At 44.3% G+C, this 20,260-nt stretch overlaps 1 protein-coding gene across 3 annotated transcripts in view; it reads right to left on the bottom strand.

The window, feature by feature from the left end:
- Positions 1-20,260, bottom strand: part of WLS (Wnt ligand secretion mediator) — a 63,333-nt gene that overhangs the window by 25,596 nt on the left and 17,477 nt on the right. The window contains exons 1-2 of one of the 3 annotated variants that reach the window (XM_077928603.1): positions 12,169-12,457; positions 10,878-10,919 (exon numbers count right to left, since the gene is read on the bottom strand). The exons of 1 other annotated variant lie outside the window; for it this stretch is intronic. In XM_077928603.1, coding sequence (XP_077784729.1) covers positions 10,878-10,919; positions 12,169-12,274 — 148 coding nt within the window. In that variant the 5' untranslated portion in view covers positions 12,275-12,457. Of the gene's footprint in view, positions 1-10,877; positions 10,920-12,168; positions 12,458-20,260 lie in introns of those variants that run through there. One more of the 3 variants, XM_028733125.2, reaches the window with a different exon arrangement.

Below are 20,260 nucleotides of genomic sequence, written 5' to 3'. Positions count from 1 at the left end.
CTCTTTCAGTCACCTTGACCAAGAAAAGAATATTGGCATTTTATTGTAGTTTTATATAGGCAATGACTGTTTTGTGCAGGGGTTGCATTCCTGACCCCCATGCACATTGGTGGAGCATGCATAATCCCACCCCCTTTTCCAGCCACATCTGGGTTACGGCAATATGCACGTGAAAGGGCACACGTTCTCGGAACGCATGCAAAATGGGAGTTGCCTGTATTTCGTAATCTAGTCTGATTCGGCGAAGAATGGAATGGAATAATATAAATAAAACAGGGTGCAGCAGAAGGGGAGAAACAACATGGGAAAAGGAGCAGGAAATCAACAAAAATAAGAGAAAAGTTGAAACTGTGTTATGACTGTATATGTTAAAAATGTTGTATTTTGGAATCCATGCATGGAGTAGCCAGCATCAATGCTTTTGGTCAGTCTCCTCCAAAAAAGCTCAACAACTCTTGCTTAACAAACAGCTCCATATCCTAAACCAGTGGTTTTCAACCAGGGTGCTCCCCAAAGAAAGTTCAACAACTCTGGTCAATCCAATGGGTAGATCATTGTAGGTTTATTTATAGTGGGAGTAGATTGCAGTCTCTAGGCCATGCCATGCTCCCAATAGGCCATGGTGAAAGAATAGCCATGAAAAGAAACTCAAAATACTGCTGAATCTATGCCAGTAATAGACCTTTCAGGATGGGATTAGAGGGATTCTGCTATAGTTGTGTACAGAAGATAGCTGCATAGCTCTCAAAAAGTCGGCGGCAGTGAATGGCTCCACACATCCTGCCTTTTGTTTTGCCCCATGGAGCACACACTTGTATCAGTAACTCTGGTCAATTAGCTGGTCATATGAGCTTCCTAATCCTGCGCATCAAGCAATGACTTGCTCCAATGAACCAGACCAGAGCATATTCTTGTGCTTCTGGCCCACCAGAGAGAGGGCTATTCCCTTTTGATGCTGGATCACATAAAATTCTTTCCAAAGCAGGATGTGCAAACCACTGAGCTGCTGGTGCTTCACTGGATCAGATATGCTGTAATACAGACACGTTTCCATGGTCAAGGGTCCATCGATTTTGGCTCGGCTCTGTAGTCAGCCCTTATTAATGGCTCCCAACGATCCTTACCGCCTAACAAGCCTCTGGCATGCAGGGGACTCGGGGAAGAGGCCAGGATCCTGTGTCATGCAGAGCTGCTCAGCAGACAGTAGAAGGACGAGGCCAAAAGCCCAGAGGGCAGCGCAATGTGTGAGACCTCCCCAGAGTCATCTGCAACTGGGAGAAGACTCCGGGGAGGGAATCCGCCACTGAGCATGCTGGCAACCACAGATTTGTGGACACCTGTTCAAGGTTGCTGCCTTTTTTAAAAAAACAAAACTACATTTTATTTTGTTCATAAAACTACATTTTATTTTGTTCATCAATGGCAGGCAGGGAAAGGATAAGCAAAGTCTCCCAGGATTTAAGCCACAAGCCCATAGGTCATTCAACTACTTCAGAAGCAAAGGAAGTCTGCAGGCTGTTAGCCGACCATTCCTAAAGCCACACACATGGCATTGCAGATTATGCTAAATGTCACAAGCAAATTAAACCATAGCACAAGAGTATTCTGGTAAGGTTCCTATTACTGTATGAATCTCCAGGCTTAATTTTTAATATGCAGGGATGGGGGATTAACAGCACATCCCCCCCCCCCCGCACTTTCCCCAAAAAGCATCCTCTCAGGCTGGGGGGCGGGGGAGAGAATGCCCAGTAATTGCTTTTTAAAGAACAAAGGACTAGAAAAGTGAAACAAAACCAGATTCCAGTCCTCACCCGCCTCTTCTCTCAGCCCATTCGTCCGTCCCCTGCAATGAAATCAGTCCTTTAAAGCACTGGTCTGATTATTTGTAATGGGTTTCCTTACGTTCCTGCTTTCCTTGCTATATGTCCAACTGCAGCAAATACCTAGCATACAACCACAATGCAAAAAATATTGCGTAAAGAAATATCTGTGTCCTGCTTGGCACAAAACCGAAGCACAGCACTCTCTTCTCCCGAGCTTTGTTCCGCATCATGCTTTGCAATCCCGTTCACCGACTCTGCTGCCATTCCAAAGACATCCACCACCACCACCTTTTGGCTCAACACTTCTTTCCTATTGTATGGCGCTGAAGCCAGCTCTGTCATACATGCCAAATGGTGATGATGCTTGTCTACTGTACCACCTCCAACAAGTCAAGAAAATATGCGAGTTACCTCTTCTTCACAGTTGTTTAACTTTATTTGGAAAGGCACCTTTTTGAGTCCACAGCTCCCTTGGCCAATCACATTCTTTCTGCAGCACCCCTGAGAGGCTCAGGAGCCCAGTTATGTCACCCCTTTCCTGCAGAGCTGGCAGCTTCTCACCCTTTTTCAAACACCCTTCCTTGCGGAGTGTTCCCTCAGCCTCCTCCCCTCTCCCCTCTTCTTGGGAGTCCTCTGGGCAGCAGCCGCAGCTTAGCTGCCCCCCTACCCCAAAGAGAGGTGCCTCCTCACACAGCCCCACAGTGGCCTGGGAAGCCCCCCCTGGCCAGCCCCAGAGCCACCATTCACCTTGGGAGTAGCCAAGACTGCTGCAACAAACAGCAGTGCAAGCCTTTGGGAGGCAGAGATGCAAGAGGGCATCAGAGGAGGGAGGGAAGGAAAGAGGGACAGAGGCCAGTGTTGCCCAGGCACCCCAATCATTCAAGGCACCCCAGGGTGCCACGGCCCACCGGTTGAAAACCACTGCTATGGGCCACAAGTTTAAAACAGTGTTAAAGTTATGGCAGGGTATCTAAAGTCCTGCTGAGTTCATGGGTAAGAAGGAGGGGAGGCAGAAGGAGGGGTGTTTTTTTTTGCAGAACAGCATTTGTTTAATTGAGAACTGTCTACTTCAAATACAAAGACCTCACAGAGTTTTTTATCTGAAGAGCTGTGTCTGGAATGTCTGGCTCTTCTCAAAGAGTATTTCTTGAATTCAAGCCATTCATGCAGAATGGTGGCTGTAATGTTCCCCTTTAGATGTTGGGGGATTTGTTGGGCAATACAAAAAATAAAAATAAAAGCAAAGTGGGTGGAACAAAAGACCTCAGGGGCGAAAAAAAGAGTCTGTTGAAGTTTGGACCAGATGTCCTTTAAAACACAGCACCATGACAGATAAAATCTGGGTGACAGTCAACTTGAGCATCCAACTCAGAGAGATGCTCTGTTTAGTTCAACCTAGTTTCTGGCATTTTATATGTTTGGCACTATCGGTTGAACAAAACATAACATTTACTGAAGTATTTGATTTGTTTACAAAATTATTAACTTGGGTACTTTTGTAAATAAATACTTAAGAACAAAAACTTACAAGTGAGAAGCTACAATGTCAGAGAGCACTAAACAATACAGCCTCTCCAGTTCAATTATATTCCCATCCATTCTGTTCAGCAGTTAGCAAACAAGTATTCACCGCATGTGCTCCCCACCCCCTCCACTTGGGAAGGAATGAGATGCATAGCTACCCCTCTTCCTCAAGAAGGTCCTCTGACCTGGGGTCTGCCTTTCCTCGCTGGAATTATCAATCTGAATGGAATAGTTTGTGTTTCCAGAAGAAAGTGTTCTAATTTCTAGAGGGATAACAGTGCTAGTGTTAGCAACACTCTTGTGTGGCATCTTAAAGACTAAGAAATGTTACCATGGCACAAGCTTTTCCAGACTACAATACTCTTCAGATATGGTGATGGGGAAGAGGAAGAGGAAGTTGGAAGCCTGGGGTCAGAGGGAAAGTACAGATAGTGACAACTCAATCAGAAGCAGAATGCATGCAAAGTAACCACAGTGATTGCTTTATCACCCATCAACTTACCATGCTGATTAACGTCTGTAGAGGAAAGGGAAGCCATTGTCCCTACTGAGACCTGAGAGAGGAGTTGAACTTCTATCACTGGTTTATGAATACTGCCATTTCTCATATGGGATTTGCGTCCACCGACACAATTGCTTAGGGATTGGCTTGATGGACCTACACAGAATGCAGAAGGGCATTGTATGCAGATGAAGGCATACATGGAAGATGAGCAAGGGGGAATAAAACGCTGACATTATTAGCTCCTATACTGACAGAGAAAATGTGGGGACAAATTTGCCACCTGGATTTTGCAGGGTCTCATTATTGTGCTGATGTGCAGCTGGAAAGATGATTTAGGTCAAAGGTTTCCAACCTTTTTGAGTCCATGGCTCCCTTGACCAACATTCTTTCTGCAGCACCCCTGTGGAGCTCAGGAGCCCGGTTGTGTCACCCCTTTCCTGCAGAGCTGACAGCCTCTCACCCTTTTTTGAACATCCTCCCTTGTGGAGTGTTCCCTCAGATTCATGCAGCTGCTGGGTGACCTTGGGCTAGTCACACTTCTTTGAAGTCTCTCAGCCCCACTCACTTCACAGAGTGTTTGTTGTGGGGGAGGAAGGGAAAGGAGAATGTTAGCTGCTTTGAGACTCCTTCAGGTAGTGATAAAGTGGGATGTCAAATCCAAACTCTTCTTCTCCTCCTTGGGAGTCCTCTGGGCAGCCCCGTTGCTGCCATCCCAGGTCTCTGAGCTGCCCCCACCCCACCCCAAAAAGGTACCTCCTCACACAGCCCCACAGGGGCCTGGGACTTGTCTGTCCATTCCCAACAGCAAGGGCTGGCAGACTGACTGGCTGGGCTTCCTCGCCTGCTTGCTTGCTTACTCCGAGGTCACCTCAGCTCCTGGCAACCAGCACTCCCTGGCCAGCCCCAGAGGCACCATTCGCCTGCAGAGCTTGTAGCCAGGGCTGCGCACAAGCTTTTGGGAGGCAGAGACACGAGAGCGCATCAGAGGAGGGAGGGAAAGGGGCAGAGGCCAGTGTTGCCTGCAACACCCCTGGCCATCATTCAAGGCACCCCAGGGTGCCATGGCACACCAGTTGAAAACCACTGGTTTAGGTTACGGAGCTGTTTATTAAGCAAGTATAAGCCTACAACCCAAGGCCTGAGAGAGGAAAGTATAATTCTACAAATCTGGTTTTAGATCTATGATACATTGAGGTAGTTTTAGTTGAGAGCAGTAGCTGGCAACAAGTAGTATCCTGCCACCTTATCTTCTGGGTCTGTCTTATAGGAGGCTATTCCTGGAAATCAATTCACCCTTGTTAGTCTTCGTTAGATTGGTAATGTACTATCAGATGTGCCCGGTGTCAAGTTGTGAGTCTATTTGATGGGTCAGAACAAATGTGGTTTTATTGCAGGGTTTGGCTATTCTACACAATAGGCTGCCCACGTTGTACACTTTCTGGAGAAGGAACCCAGGGCTTTGGTCCTTAAAGTACTTCTTTGTTACTGACCATTTTTGGTCAGTAGCACTCTGGTGATTATGGTACCCACAAAGTCATAAAAAGTGTTTGCTAGCAGCTTGCCAGAGACACAGTCTGAATGTTTGTAGACATGTGCAACAAAATTCTTCTTCCCCCTAATAATGGCATTTATCATGTGACTTCCTGAAATGGAATTTAGAAGGGCTCCAAATTAAACACACACATGCCCTGGCATGCAAAAATGCATTTAGGGTACTGCAGCCAGTTGTTCCACTGCACTAGCTCTAACACTTTAGCCCCCTCAACCAATCTTTGCTGCAGTGATTCCTGGTTCGCAGTCCACAGCTCTTGAAGGAAGCTTTCCTTGAGAAAGCTGTGCTAAGAACAGCGGCTTCTCAACTGCTTTCCAAATCTATGTTTTTATGAGGTCTGACTGGGAGTGAAGTGTTTGGCATTCCACACCTACTCCCAACAGCATTATGCAGACAGTTTACAATGAGCTATATGTGATTCAGACCCCACTCCACCCTAGTTTTGTCTTTAAATGCGGGTTGTGATAGCAAGGGGAGGGGGCAGTTCTTGCGACCAGAAGTCCATAGCCTCCCAAGATGGAAGCTCAGGAAGATTCTTCTGACTAGGCCCCTTAAACCTTTGCTAGAGTCCCACCACATGTCTGCAGCCAATTTCTTGGTTTTACCTCAAGACACCTTTCTGGAAACTTTCAACCATGGGGGGGGGGGGGGTTGCTCTAATAGTGAAACACAAACCGCTATGGCCTGTGTAAGTACTGTTTAATCTAAATACACCACAGGCTCCCAGATCAACATTTAAAATGTATCTGCAGCTGGAATTTTGCCCTTCTTTTATTTTTTTACAGCTCCTTTCTGCGTTTCAGATTATTTACCAATCTTTGTTTCACACCCCAATGGATCGTTCAGAAAAATCTGAATCGCAGGGCGTCCACACTGATTAAAACTTGAAGCCTAGTGACCTTGTGTGATGTTAACTACTCCCATGCTCCAAGAGCTCTCTGCTTTTCTCTTCAATTACCCCCTTCTGTGCAGAGCTATCGCTACCAAATGAGTGCATACAATGGGCTTCTGCTTCATTACACTAACCAACAGGAGGGCAGGAATAAACAAGCTAATTTATCATCCTCAACTCTCACATCGCTAGTCTGCATCGCAAATCTGTTTCTGTGGAAAGAATTAAAAAAACCCCCACTGACTTGCAACTCGCTCAGCTCATAGCACTTTACAACCCAGTCAGACTTTTAGCAGAAGCTCTTCCCTTTTGGTAGTTTTTGCACAGTTTGGCTACACTTCTACACATCCTTACATGTGAGACTGTCCCACTGAAATCAGAAGACCTTGCTGCCCAGTAAAGAGGTTTAGGATGTATGTATGTTGTGTTTTTCGTGAGTGCGACTTAATCGGTATAAGGTACACTGAACTTAAGGGAGAGTGGCCTACTTACTTTTTACTGGAGTCAGCAATAGGATTTTTTCTGCTGCCTCTCTCTCCCAATTCTCAACCAGTGCTGCCATAGTTCAGTTATTTCCCCCAGGTTTGTGCCTTTGCTATAAAAGTATCAAAAGGCAGCAATTTTCTACACCCTTTTCTCCTGGAACATGCTGCCCCCAACCAGAAGCACAAGGCAAGGTTGTTTCTCCAGAGAAATCATTATGACCAAGTTGATTTTGAAAAATTTCCAAAGAAGCACTGTTGACCATGAATGATGTCATAAATTGTTGTTGTTGCTGCTGCTAAGAATTACATTTGTATACTGCCCTTCATCTGTAGAACTCAGGGCCGTTCACAAAATAACAAGAATAAAAACAACAACAAACCAATAATCTCCCCTCCCACAACACATTTAAAAGGGCATTAGATGTCAATCAGCCAAAGGCCTGGTTGAAAAGGAACAGTTTTTGCCTGACACCTAAAGGTGTACAATGAAGGTGCCGAACAAATCTCCATGAGGAGAACATTAAGTCGGATTAGATAACAAGTTTACTACTATATACTTCTTGAAGCAGCCAATGACTACAGCAGTTTGAATTCTGTAGCATGTATATTTTCACTGTGACCCTCCAAGCCAATTCAACACACACACACACACACACACATTTGCTAATTGCAGCATCACATACCTGGGCCTCGTCCAAGCCCTCCTTTTGTCGATTTTTACTCTGGATAAAAACACATTTCCTGCTCCTTCAGCCAGACTATTAAATCTCTCACAACACAAGTCTAAACAGCAGTGATGACCCAACATTATTCACAGCAGAGGCGAGAGCACAGCTCTGAGAGGAAAAACAGTGTCTTTCAAGCTGAAACATTTCAATTCTGCAGTGCCTAATCCGCAGGTAACTACTGGTACCTCATAAAACAGTTTATTTAGACTAGCCTGTCCCCCCCCAGACATAACTCTGCATCTACCACATACATGCCTGAAGGAATACTAAAGTATCCTTGGTATGTGCACAGAGCCTTTTCATCTCAAGGGAAGCATTCCTAGCTTACAGAAAGAGTTTGAATTTTAGCTTCAGGCAAAACAGAAGCCTTCTTCGCTGGAGGAGAAACCATTTCCCTTCCCAAACACGCCTAGATCCTTAAAGCAGGGGGAAATCTTCATTTTTAAAATGAGATTAGGGTTTCTGACACTATCATAGCACTTTTAGTCTTGTTTTATCTTCTCAACCACTCCCATGATAAGAGGTTAAGCTACAAAAGAGCGACTTTGTGATGGGCTTTTAATCAGGATCTTCTATATACCAAACCCCAAATCAGATTCACTAATAGCTTCAGAAGGTGAGGCGGGTTATTGAGAAAGAAACCAGCAGTAGCATTTTACTTTGGTGTCTAGTAATAGCTCTGACAATCCTTCTTAGTATCTGGAAAGAACTCCAGCGGAGTATTGTATCACATAAAACTAAGCAAAGACACTATTATAGCTATAAAGCCGTTTACTGTAAGTTATGCCATTACAAGAGATAAAGGCAAGGCAATGCAGTTTTGGTAGGATCTAAAGTATTCCCCCTCAAGTCCTTAATATCTATTCTTCACCACTCTTAAAAACAAACAGATTTGTGCCAAGTAGTTTCATTTTCCAGTGCATTTTCCCATTCAGCTGCAATTAACAGATACTCACTGAAGAAGGGAGTAGACATGACCTTTCTTGTCTATTTCCTATCTCAAGAATCTATGCTAAGACTTCAGGCTGAATATTTCCAAACAGAAGGGCCCCCATGCAGCATTCATACCCTGAGTACAGTGTGTACCTATTCAGCAGAGCAGCCCTAGCCACAGATGTGGCAAGGGATCCCAGTGTTTAAAACTGCATGATGGAATAAAATAAGCAAAACTAATCTTGAATAAAGATAGGCAATCTGATATAGGGTCATCCATGAAGCACAGAACTTGTTAAGTGTTGACCAAGGTAAACACCACCTTGTTAACTTCTAGGGACTTTCTTTTAAGGATCAAAGAACAAGCCAGTCCCACCTCAGCCAAGAGTTCACCCTTGGCGATGAGAATCATAGAATTGTAGAATGAAGAGGGACCCTGAGGATCATGCAGTCCAACCCCGAAATACAGGAATATGCAGCTGTTCCATATGGGGAATAGAACCTGCAACCTTGGCATTCTCAACACCATGCTGTAACCAGCTGAGCTATCTAGGATTTTGTCACGAACATGGATCTTCTATGGGAGATTGCCAACACACTATAAACCACTACCAGTTGACTGAAAAAATGATGAATGGAAATTGCTATTAAGGGAGTGAAGTGCAAGGTTACCACTATGAATTCATTAAGCCACAATCTTAAGTATCCTCACATAGACTGGGATCAGAAATCACACTCCTCATTGAACTAACCATATTTTGTTGGATTCGGAATGAGCAAACTCCCATCCCTCCTTATATACCCTCTGTAAAACAAAACTTCCAAGTTTGCAAATGATGTCCAAACCAGTAACTTGTGGTTTGAAACCTCCCTGAACACAAGCGTCACTCAGTAGTAAAACAACAACAACAACCCCAAACCTCCAACGTAACAGCACGCAGAATTTTTTCTGGAAATTTAGTATTCAAAAGTAGGAGCCAGTTTGGTGTAGTGGTTAAGAGCGGTAGTCTTGTAATCGGGGGAACCAGGTTCGATTCCCCGCTCCTCCACATGCAGCTGCTGGGTGACCTTGGGCCAGTCACACTTCTTTGAAGTCTCTCAGCCCCACTCACCTCACAGAGTGTTTGTTGTGGGGGAGGAAGGGAAAGGAGAATGTTAGCCGCTTTGAGACTCCTTAAAGGGAGTGAAAGGCGGGATATCAAATCCAAACTCCTCTTCTTCTTCTATTCCACAGTCTTGTTATTTGAATTGGAAGCTATGCTTCTGAAGGATGTATTCATGGCTCAAACATACCGAACCAGAAAACCTGAGTTACGTAATGGCATACAACAGCAGAATCATGTAGCCGCTATTCTACAATTTGATCTAAAGCAGGCATGGCCAATCTTGGTCCTCCAGCTGTTTTGGGACTACAACTCCCATCATCCCTAGCTAACAGGACCAGTGGTCAGGGATGATGGGAACTGTAGTCCCAAAACAGCTGGAGGGCCAAGTTTGACCATGATCTAAAGCAATCTGTGGCCCTCCAGATGTTACTTGACTATAACTCCCATCACCCCTGGCTATTGACCATGGTTGTTGGGACATATGGGCGTTCAACATCTGGAGTCCAGCAACTTCTGGAGGACCACAGGTCTCTTACCCTCATCTAAATGTTCTATCATGGTGCCTTAAAATATTTTCCAGGCTTTCAGAACTTGAAGGTGGAAGGCATTTTAAGCAAGCACTGTGCATTAGGACACACTAAATCAACTTTCAAAAATAAAAATATAACCCCAGCACATGATGTGGTTAAGATGAGGTGGGATAACCAACTGGCACGATCCTCGAAATAAAAACCTCTGTGAAGTTTGTTGCAACATGCCTCAGATTTGCCTGTAACAACCCATTAGTGGTGTCTTGCAGACTCACGTTGGGGAAAGCCTTCGTGCTATGAGATGAACCTTAAAATTGAGAATTAAAACAAAGGATTTGGGGTATGCCTGCTCCAGAGCCAGAACAAATTAAAGGTTACGTCACTGCTTAAGAAACTGCCTGGAGCAAGAGTTTTCAGAGTGCTGAGCACACTCGAAGGAGAGCAAGATTTTAAGTAGTCTCTCTCCCTCTAAGCATTTGCTCCACTAACATTTCCCATAAAGGTCACTCCATATTCATTTTTCTTAAGACATAAGCAGATTTGCCCGGAAAGGGGTTTGTTTCTTCTGCATCTTAAGACAGCTACAGTGTGTGCAGGTTAACTAGCAACTTGGATTGTGCTTCTTAATTTAAAACAAAAAACAAAGCAAGCCCTAAACAGAATTATTTATTTGCGAAGCAAAGCAAGGGCACTGGGTTACTAGACTATTCACCATATCATTTCCCTGTACCGTGCGACAGATGTCAGAATAAAGGTGTAAGTTTTGGGGCACAGATAGATAATAAAAAATAGTGAGTACCTGTCTGAGCTAGAAACAAGGAGTAGCACCCAGATCGGGGATCTGAAAAGAATAAGCCCTCAAATAGAATGGAACATGCTTTCCACTTTTGTTTGCCATTTCATGCCCCCAACTTGTTTTTAACACAGCTTGTTGAATTAAGCATTTCCTCAGTTCCTACCATTTAGTTATCTGTAAACGTAGGAATTTCGACTTGGGAGAGCAGCAACCCCATAAGTTTCAGACAGTCAAAGACAACAGAGGGACGATTTTTGGGGGAATCCCTGGCTGAAGCCAATCTTCCTCTATCCCAGGAATGGGAGGGTTACGAGGGAGACAGTTGAACTGTGCATCCATGCAGCCCAACTTTTACTTCGCCCGGAAGGAGGGCGCGAGGAGGGGGGAAACAAAAAAACAACCTTTTGTCCACCCAATATGTTTAAAGAAAGGTGCGCCCCCCCCCCAAGCAAGATCTCAGGTAAGTGATTAAGTTGCCTCCATCGAGACAGGAGCAAAGACTCGAAGGCAGTGTGTGCAAATAATATTAACAACCCTTCACCCTCCGTGTTTGTGTGTGAGGGGGGTGTCACTTCCTTCTTCTCCCGAGGGAGCCTCCTTACCCCCCTTTCAGCCTTAAATCCAAACTTAGAGACTGCCTAAGCAAATGTAAGCCTGGCTCGAGAAAGGAAGAAACACAAGAGAAAGGCAGATCCCCGTCAAGGAGGCACAATGCGCAAACATTCCTTTCGTGGGCTCGAGCAGCTCCTCTTCTCATTGCAATTGCAAGAGATTAGCTCTCTCCCTGCAGCCCAGTCGGAGAGGAAGGGGAAGGGAGGGAGATCGTCGGGACGAGGCTGAAGTAATAGGGAATATCAACTTCGCGTTTCACACAATCTCTCTCCCCCCTCCCCCCCGCCGGCTTTCTTGAAGAAACCAAGTCGCCATGCTTAAGAGGTTTCGCCTTTCCACTCGCTTCCTTGGTGCAGATCCTGGAAGCGAGGCCGAAACACACACACCCAAACACACACACACCCCGAACAAACTTTTTTCTGCCCCGAGCCTGTGCGCGCGCCCCTCCCTCCCTCCTTCCTTCCTTCCCTCCCTCCCTTCTTTCTCCTTCCTTTGCAGCCACTCGAGTGCAGGGGGCACAAAGAGGCCCGTGGCGCGGTGTTTTCTTAACTACAATAGCCCGGCTAATTAGATCACAGAAGCAAAGTCTCGAAAACAGGGAAGAGAGAGGCCAGAAAGAGAAAGAAAGAGAGAGAAAGGCGAAGGAAAAGAAGGATAAAGTTTGCCCCTGCGACGCACTTACCGATCAGACCTCCCACCAGAAAGGCGATGATTTGGAAAATCAGCAAGATCACGCCAACAATGCACAGCTTCTTGGTGCTCATGTTCTCGATAATTGCCCCTGCCATTTTTTGCAGCTTGCTCCCTTTGCACAAGCTACTGCGGCAAAAGTTAAGGCTGTCAGGGATGGGGAGGGAGAGCGGCGGCCGCCTCGGCACTGATTGCCCGGGCAAGTCCGGATCCGAATCCCGCTCTGCCGGGAGCTGTGATTGTGGCCGGCGCTCGGCTGCATGTGGCTGCTTTAAAGGAGCAGGAAAGCGGATCACATGATACCCACCTCCCTCCGCCGCCGCCTCCTCCTCCCGCCTTCCTCTGCTATTCAGCAGCAATTGGTGTCAAGTCTCGCAGAGCGGTGGGGGGCAAGGCGGAGGAAGGGGGCTTGGAATTAACAAGTGGAAAGAGGACCAGGCGGGTTCCCCCAACTCCAGAGAGGGTTCTCTGGGTCTCTCCCGGGGCCTAGCCCGGCGAGAACAAAAAGCCCCCAGAAAGTTCACCAGACTTGGGGATGGATGTTAAGGAAGGATAACACGAAGATGCTATTAAGATGTGTCCTTTAAAAACGATTTTATCACAGGTTCAGCGAGGGCGGGGATAAAACTTTGCTCTTTCTGTTTCAGAATTAGCTACCCCTCCGTTTTGTGTGGTTGGTGACTTCTGTCTTACCTCCGAAGCTGGTTGAAAGGCAGAAAAACCACAACCCTGTCATATTCTTCTGCCACATAACCACATGGATGTACAATCCAGCAACAATAGTCACTACAGGTGACAGAACAGGAAATGGTAGTGGTGAAAAAGGATATCCACTCTAGACATCACACTAATGTCCAAAAATAATCTGCCATGAACTTGGCTTAATAAGTGACATCATCAAATTTCAAATGCTGCGGTTACATTTCCAAATGTTCACCACCACCACCTATAAGAAGTTCACTAATTGCAAAAAATAAATAAACAGAAAGTTCCAGTGTAAGTTCCTTCTTTTATCTTTAGAAGTGCATTATATACAAACTTAAGAAAGGGCCCTCTCTGTGGTGGCCTCTAGAAGGAGGTACATCTGATGCTGATGATGTGTTGAAACCATTTTACTAGGTTAAAACCATTTTACCTGCCATTGTCGAAGGGAAACTCCCCACAGGAGTAGAAATCATATATCGAACAGATGGAAAGCTCTTCAATCTGAGCAGGCTGAAAGCAAAGAGTAAGGTTACCGTAACGTCCATCATAGACCTTCAGTATGCTGATGACAAAGTAGTGTGCACACGCTCAGAGGATCCTCAGAGAATCCAAACCATCCTAAATATCTTTGCAGAATCTTACGAAAAGCTTGGCCTATCACTCAACATCCAAAAGACCAAAGTGCTGCACCAACACGTACAAAATAACCCCTCTGCAGCGCCACAAATCTAACTTAATGGTGTAACGTTGGAAAATGTCAATCACTTCTCCTATCTAGGACAGTTATCTTTCCACAAGGGCCAACATTGATGCCAAAATCCAGCATCACCCGAGTTCTGTGAGAGCGGCTTTCTCCCAATTGAAGTGCAGAGCATTTGAGGACCGGGACATTCGCAGGGAAACCAAAATGCTTGTTTACAAAGCTATTGTACCACCAGCCTTACTATATGCTTGTGAAACACGGACCACTTATAAACTCCAACTCCTCGAAAGATGCCATCAACGGTGTCTCCGAAAAATTTTACACATCACTTGGGAAGACAGGTGAACTAATATCAGTGTACTGGATGAAGCAATGATCACCAGTGTTGAAGCAAAGATTCTTCAACATCAACTTCGTCGGACTGGTCATGTTGTGCAGATGCCTGATGATCATCTTCCAAAGCAACTACTCTATTCCGAACTTACAAATGGAAAGCGTAATGCTGGTGGTCAACAAAAGAGGTTTAAAGACTGTCTCAAGGCAAATCTAAAAAAATGTAGTATAAACACTGACAACTGGGAAACACTGGCCTGTGAGCGCTCCAGTTGGAGAATAGCCTTTACCAAAGGTGTCATGGGCATTGAAGAAACTCGAACTCAGGACGCAAGGAAGAAACGTGCTAAGAGGAAGGCACGATTTGTAAATCCACACTGTGACCAACTCCCGCCCAGAAGCCAATGTCCCCACTGTGGAAGGACGTGGATCCAGAATTGGCCTCCACAGTCACTTACAGACTCATTGTTAAAACCGTATTTATGGAAGACAATCTTACTCGGCTACGAATGATCGCCAAAGAATAAGAAATAAACCTGCCATTATTCTAGATACTGGTAGTTTTGGAGGGCTGAATAGTTTTATTTCTCTTAAATTTATTGTTGATTATGTTTTATAATTTTACTTTTTTTTTTTTTACATCACCCTGTGATCCATGTATGGATGTAAGGTGGTGTATATGTTTTTAACATGTCAAACACACTATCTTAGTCACAGTCACTGCTGTGTGTAGTAGATTACAATTCTTACAGCTAAGAAACTGAGGCAGCAAATGATTGGCCAAAGCTCCCCCACCAGATTTCAGAGCTGGTATCCCTAGTCTAAGATTCCATCTGCTACATCAGACTGGCTTTATGCTAAGGAGATGACATTATTTGCATTGGGAACTTTTTGGTTTCTTGTTCCATAGAATGTTTTTAAGGCAAAAGACGGGCAATGCAAAATAATCTTACTATTCTAGCTAGCTCAATGCCAAGAACAATTATCTAGGATTGAGCACATTGGAGCTTACTTTTGAGTATGCATGCACAGGATTGTACATTAAAAAAATATTGTTAGAAAACAATGCTGTTAAAGGGATTACTGAATACAGGAAGAATTGCAAGCACTCGAGAATAATATTATATTTCACAGAAGTTTTGGTCCTAGACAAATATTAAAAAGAATTTCTTCTTTTTCCTGCTGTGGAGTTTCCATTTGGGCAGCAATGGAGAAAAGTAGTCACTTCAGGAGGAAGGATATCTGAGACACAACCCTCTGTCAAAACATCACTAAATAAAAAAGGTGGATTAAATCAGCAGCAAGTCTTCCACTCCCACTTTTCTATGTGCCCTATTCTTTTCCACTCAAATTGGTTCATGTCCTTCTAAATTCAGTGGCACTTACTGTCAGGGAAATGTACATAAGACTGCAGCCTTACACTTTGCCTGTTTTTTTCAGGTGTACGCCTAACTTTTTTCAGTAAGAGTGATCCCCGAGTATGTGTGGGTAGGATTGCAGCTTAAAATTTGTAAAAGATTTCCCAACAGAAGAAGAAAATTTCCACTCTTGTGGACCTTTCCGAAAACTGCTCAAAATGAAGGCAAAAATTAATCAATATTTCCATTTTACACATTTCCCAATTATTTTAAAAAGGGCAAAAGTGTGGGGCAATGTTGCGCAGATGATTTTATTTGGTCATGCACTTATATGATTCATTTGTAAACCAACTCTAATTGGGATCACAGCGTGATTCACAACACAACAGCAAAACAACAAAAATATGAGGTGTTAAGGGGAGGGAGACATGTTGTGCTCCTTCTGGAGTAGTTTGTCTACCTTTGGTCCCCACCCAGCACTCAGCTCTCACCTGTGGCTCCTAGAAGCTGTCAGCATGCATCAGCAGCAACACCCCGGGAATGGTTTCCATTGGCCTGCTAAATCACATGAGGGTAGCTGATGGGTCTCAAACCTTCAGTGAGTTAGGGACTTCCCCTGCAGGCAAAGACAGGCTCTGGCAGATTGAGCAGATGAAACCGACAGTGGGTTCAAGGGTCAAGAAGGCGGTTTCTTCCCATGCTGTAGAGGGAAGTGAGGGGCAGATGGGGCTTGTCAACCCTGAAAGGTAGCCCATCTAGGACCTCCACTGCCTTGCGAGGTATCTTCTGGAGAAGAAAGGGCTAAGAAAAACCCCATCACATATTCAGAGTGAAGTCTCTTGAGAGAGTTGGAGGGCATGTTGTACGCCTCCTTCTGGCAACTTCTGCAGCCAAGCTGGTGCCAAATGTATTACTCTGCTTTTCTTTGGTCCCACATCAGCAAGACTAAGAGGAGGTCTTGTCGTCTGGGCAGCCCAGGACCTCCATACACACTGTCCTTCCTTGCTTCAGGGAGGTCACTTCAGGGCTGCTAATGCAGCAGTTTGACTTCACCTCGGAGGCACACTCCATTGTCTCTCGAGACAGACAGATGCCCACAACAATCCATAAAACCATTAGCCATTGAACATTAGATAAAATCAGGAGTTTAGAAGTGCTTATGCCAATACAGCAGATAACAAGAACAATGCAGATAACTTGACTTCAATATAGCCCAAAGGCCTAAGTGATGCAACATCAACCATGAAAACAGTTTGCATGCATATAGCACCAACACAGTACAAAACCAGTAACTTGACTGATAAGTTACTAGCTAAAGCTCGCATCTTCATAGATCTCAGACTTTTAATAGGATTGCGCTAGCAGAACACTTTGGAAACAAAGCTATACACCTAACATTTTTATTGCCTTTTTCTGGTTCATTTGAAGGATTCTATTCTGCATTGACACCTTTGTACCTATCCAAGAAGTCAAAGGATATTGATGTACTTGATACTCCAATCTTCACTGTATGTTTACTGTTTGTGTTGCTTACGTTGTTTTTGTCATCATTTTTCCAGCCCCGGTTTGTCCTGGGTTTGAAATTATTTTTATAAATGTTTTTTATTGTAAATTGCTTCCAGATGTTTCATGGGAAGGGATTCATAGATGAAGTGAAATACATAAAATGATAACTGATACCTCAATAAAAATAGTCATTTTAAAGAAATACTGTATTCTTTTCCCAAACCCTTATAGTTGCCAACTAGAAACTAGAGAATGGGGGTGGGGACAGGGGGTGGTCTGCTTTGGTGCCTTTAACTGCAGCAGGCAAGTAAACTCTGTCACTTACTAATGTTTGGGTGTTTAGATACACTGAAACAATAAGGACAACTTATCTCATACAGGTGAAAACTTGCACTCTTTTGTCTTTAGAATTCACTATTTCATGTTGAGCGATTGTTTGCCGCTTCACACTGGTTGCATTCCAGAGTCTCAGGATAAAACACCTAAGTATTCATGAGCTTCAGGTGCCCAAACGTATCCACTTCTCTCCTCCCTCTACAGGAGTGGCAAAACAAACCAGAAGCTGCAAAGCTGCATTTCCCCTGGCTTCCCATTACCTCCAAACTAGGAACAAAAGTGGATGGCTTCAAATGACAATTTGAAACCATTGCTTCATGCATTCGCTTGTCTAGAAGCCATGAACTATAGTTCCCCAGCTCAGATACAGTGGGAAGCTATAGTTAACGGTGGTCTCCCAACTTGTTTTGCTATTTGTGCAAAGGAAGCATCTATATGCGGTGGGTACCTGAAGTTTGCGCACATTTGGGCTTATTACATCATGGCCAATGTGTGTCTAAGACACTGAAACCACCATTGTGCCTCATTTCTAAGATTTCTAAAAGCCACTTGGCTGGTAATTGTTGGGAGACTGGGCAACAGGGACCATGGACCTGACCTAGCAAAGCAATTATTGCTTTGTAATTATGTTTATGCATCATATCTATGGATTCCTTAGTAGTTTCACCATTGCTTTTGGAAACACCTGAACTTTATTTCAACCGTCAGGAAATGCGAGATTCTTTGCAATGCTTGGCAGCGTTGAAGCTCAAGTAGGACTGCTGTTTCCACACCACTTTAGGAAAGCTATCGTTCCTGCTTTAAGGTTTTTGGCAGTATCTGTCTAGAGCAAGGTCTAGAATAGAGTGGCCCAGTGGATAATGAACAACAACAACAGATCTGAGATGCCCCAAAGATAAATAAGGTGAAGCTCAAAGAGGACTGCTGGTGCTCATTCATATCCCCCACACTTGACACATTAAAAGCTCTAAGACGCAAGAAGGAATGCAGTCACTGTGTGCTCCTCGCCCACTTTTCTTGACCATCTGCTCTGGGACTACATCAGAGTCTTGCTTCTCCACAGCGGAGAGAAAGAGAGAGATGAAAGGGACCAGCGACATGGAAGTCATGGTAGCTGTATCCTCTCTCAGTGCCTCTTTCCCCCTCTTCAAAAAAAAGGATGGGCATTCTAAGGAAGGACATGAGTAAGGACCTTCCATAAATACTTCGTAAGCAACTCCACACAGAGCAAAATATTTAGGTTCCACCTCTGCTTTTGAAATTCTCACGTTTTGTCCCTCAGCTACTACACAAGCTATGATGAAAGCAAATGCCAAAATCCAACAGGTATGATAAATGTCCTTCCCCCCTAGAAATCACAATACTAAAATTCTCTTTTAAACAGACAAAACTTACTATAGCTAATAGTGAAGCTCACCTTGCAGCCCCAAATAAGCCCATTAGGAATATTTCAACATAAGAAAGGAGTAGGCCAGCATTTCCCAACCCGATGCCCTGTGAGGTTGTCTTCACTGAGGTCAAATCATTTCATTTTAATTTTACAGGGGGAGGAATTGCATCTCAACAGTGAATTAAATGGTAAAGCTTTGGTTGTAAGTTGCTTTGGTTAAAAACAACCACTGGAAGCAGAACTGGCATCTTAAATCCCTCCATTACACAGGCTGAATAAAACATGCATGGCAAAAATTAATTGCAATTTTCTTCCTTTAAATTATCTGTCATTTTATGGTACAGTAAAGGGGGGGGAGGAAGGGCTGAAATGGGCTTTCAAACTCCACTGCCTCGTTTGAATTGAATTTTTTTTCATAATAATATAGCTTTAAGAGAACTCGCATTAGCAAGTGTTACAGGATTTCACAGTGTGGGGATGCAGTTGTTTGGGAAGGTGCAGGCAGTTTAAATGCATTTCTCTGCTGGCAGAAATAATAAATGCCCTGTGAAGAAAAAGAGGTGGTCTCGATGGATAATGATGTGAACACCCCCTGCTGCTAAGAATATTAACACTCCATTCCAAGCCTTTGTGCATTTCCCTCCATCAGAGCTGCCAATATGAATTTTGCTCTTTACCTCTCTTAGCAGATTCCTCCAACACACCAACCGTTATCTCCTTCTTGCCTCAATTAAGCCACAGACAGTTATCTCTCACCCAAGCTCCAAATGCAGAGACATGCTGGATTATTTTGTGCCACTGCTTCAGCTGAGCCTGACCGAATGGAAATGTAATGCAGACTGAACTGACAGAAACCAATGCTGAAAGGAAGAAAGCATTATAGGGCAGATACACACACACACACACACACACACACACACACACACTTCCTTTTCCAAAGTGACAAGAAGTTTTTAAGGGGCGGGGGACTCAATTTGCCTCCAGTTGCCCCAATATATAGGACATGAGTTAGACTCGTTCCTTCACAAGTCTGATAAAAAATGAAGGGACTTGTTTCTAAATTCATGGGCTTAGGTTTGCTCTATAAAGCAGGCCAGTCATATAGGAGGCATGGATAATTGTTACGGAAATTACGAGGGGGGGGAGGGACATCTTTAAAGTTGTTAAATGTTACAAATATTATGCATAAATGTATCCTTTCGACTTGAAAGCTCAGGGAAGTTACCTAGCTTTAACAATCGTATAAAATCAACTCCTTTGCCAGTTTCCTCCATTTCAACACCACAGGCCCCACAAATAACCCAGAGATGCTTTTTAAATAAAAGGACACATTCTACTCATGTAAAAACACACTGTTTTCCGGAACGTCCGCAGGCCGGATTTAGAAGGTGATTGGGCTGGATCCGGCCCGCGGGCCTTAGCTTGCCTACCCATGGTGTAGATGCTCCTTCAGGTATACTGGACCAAGGATATTTCAAGAAAAACAAATGCAATGTTTTTACCATTCTCCTCTGCTGCCAAAAGCCAATGTGAACAACTACGGAATTTCTGGGCCACAATGCTGCAGGTAACTGCTTTATATCAGTGCATAGCAGGGTAGCAATGATGGTAGTAATTTAGGGAGCTACATGGCTCTCTCTGTGTTCCAATAGGATTCCATTGCATACTGGAAACTCACTTCCCCAAAAGATCATACATTTGCGATAAGGAAAATGATGGGGGGAATGCACTGGAAAGGGTGTGAGTAGCTGCC

This window comes from Podarcis muralis, chromosome 5, assembly GCF_964188315.1.
Source record: "Podarcis muralis chromosome 5, rPodMur119.hap1.1, whole genome shotgun sequence".
Lineage (NCBI taxonomy): Eukaryota > Metazoa > Chordata > Lepidosauria > Squamata > Lacertidae > Podarcis > Podarcis muralis.
The sequence above is the reverse complement of the archived record's forward strand: the minus strand, read 5'-3'. Positions and strand labels throughout refer to the sequence as shown.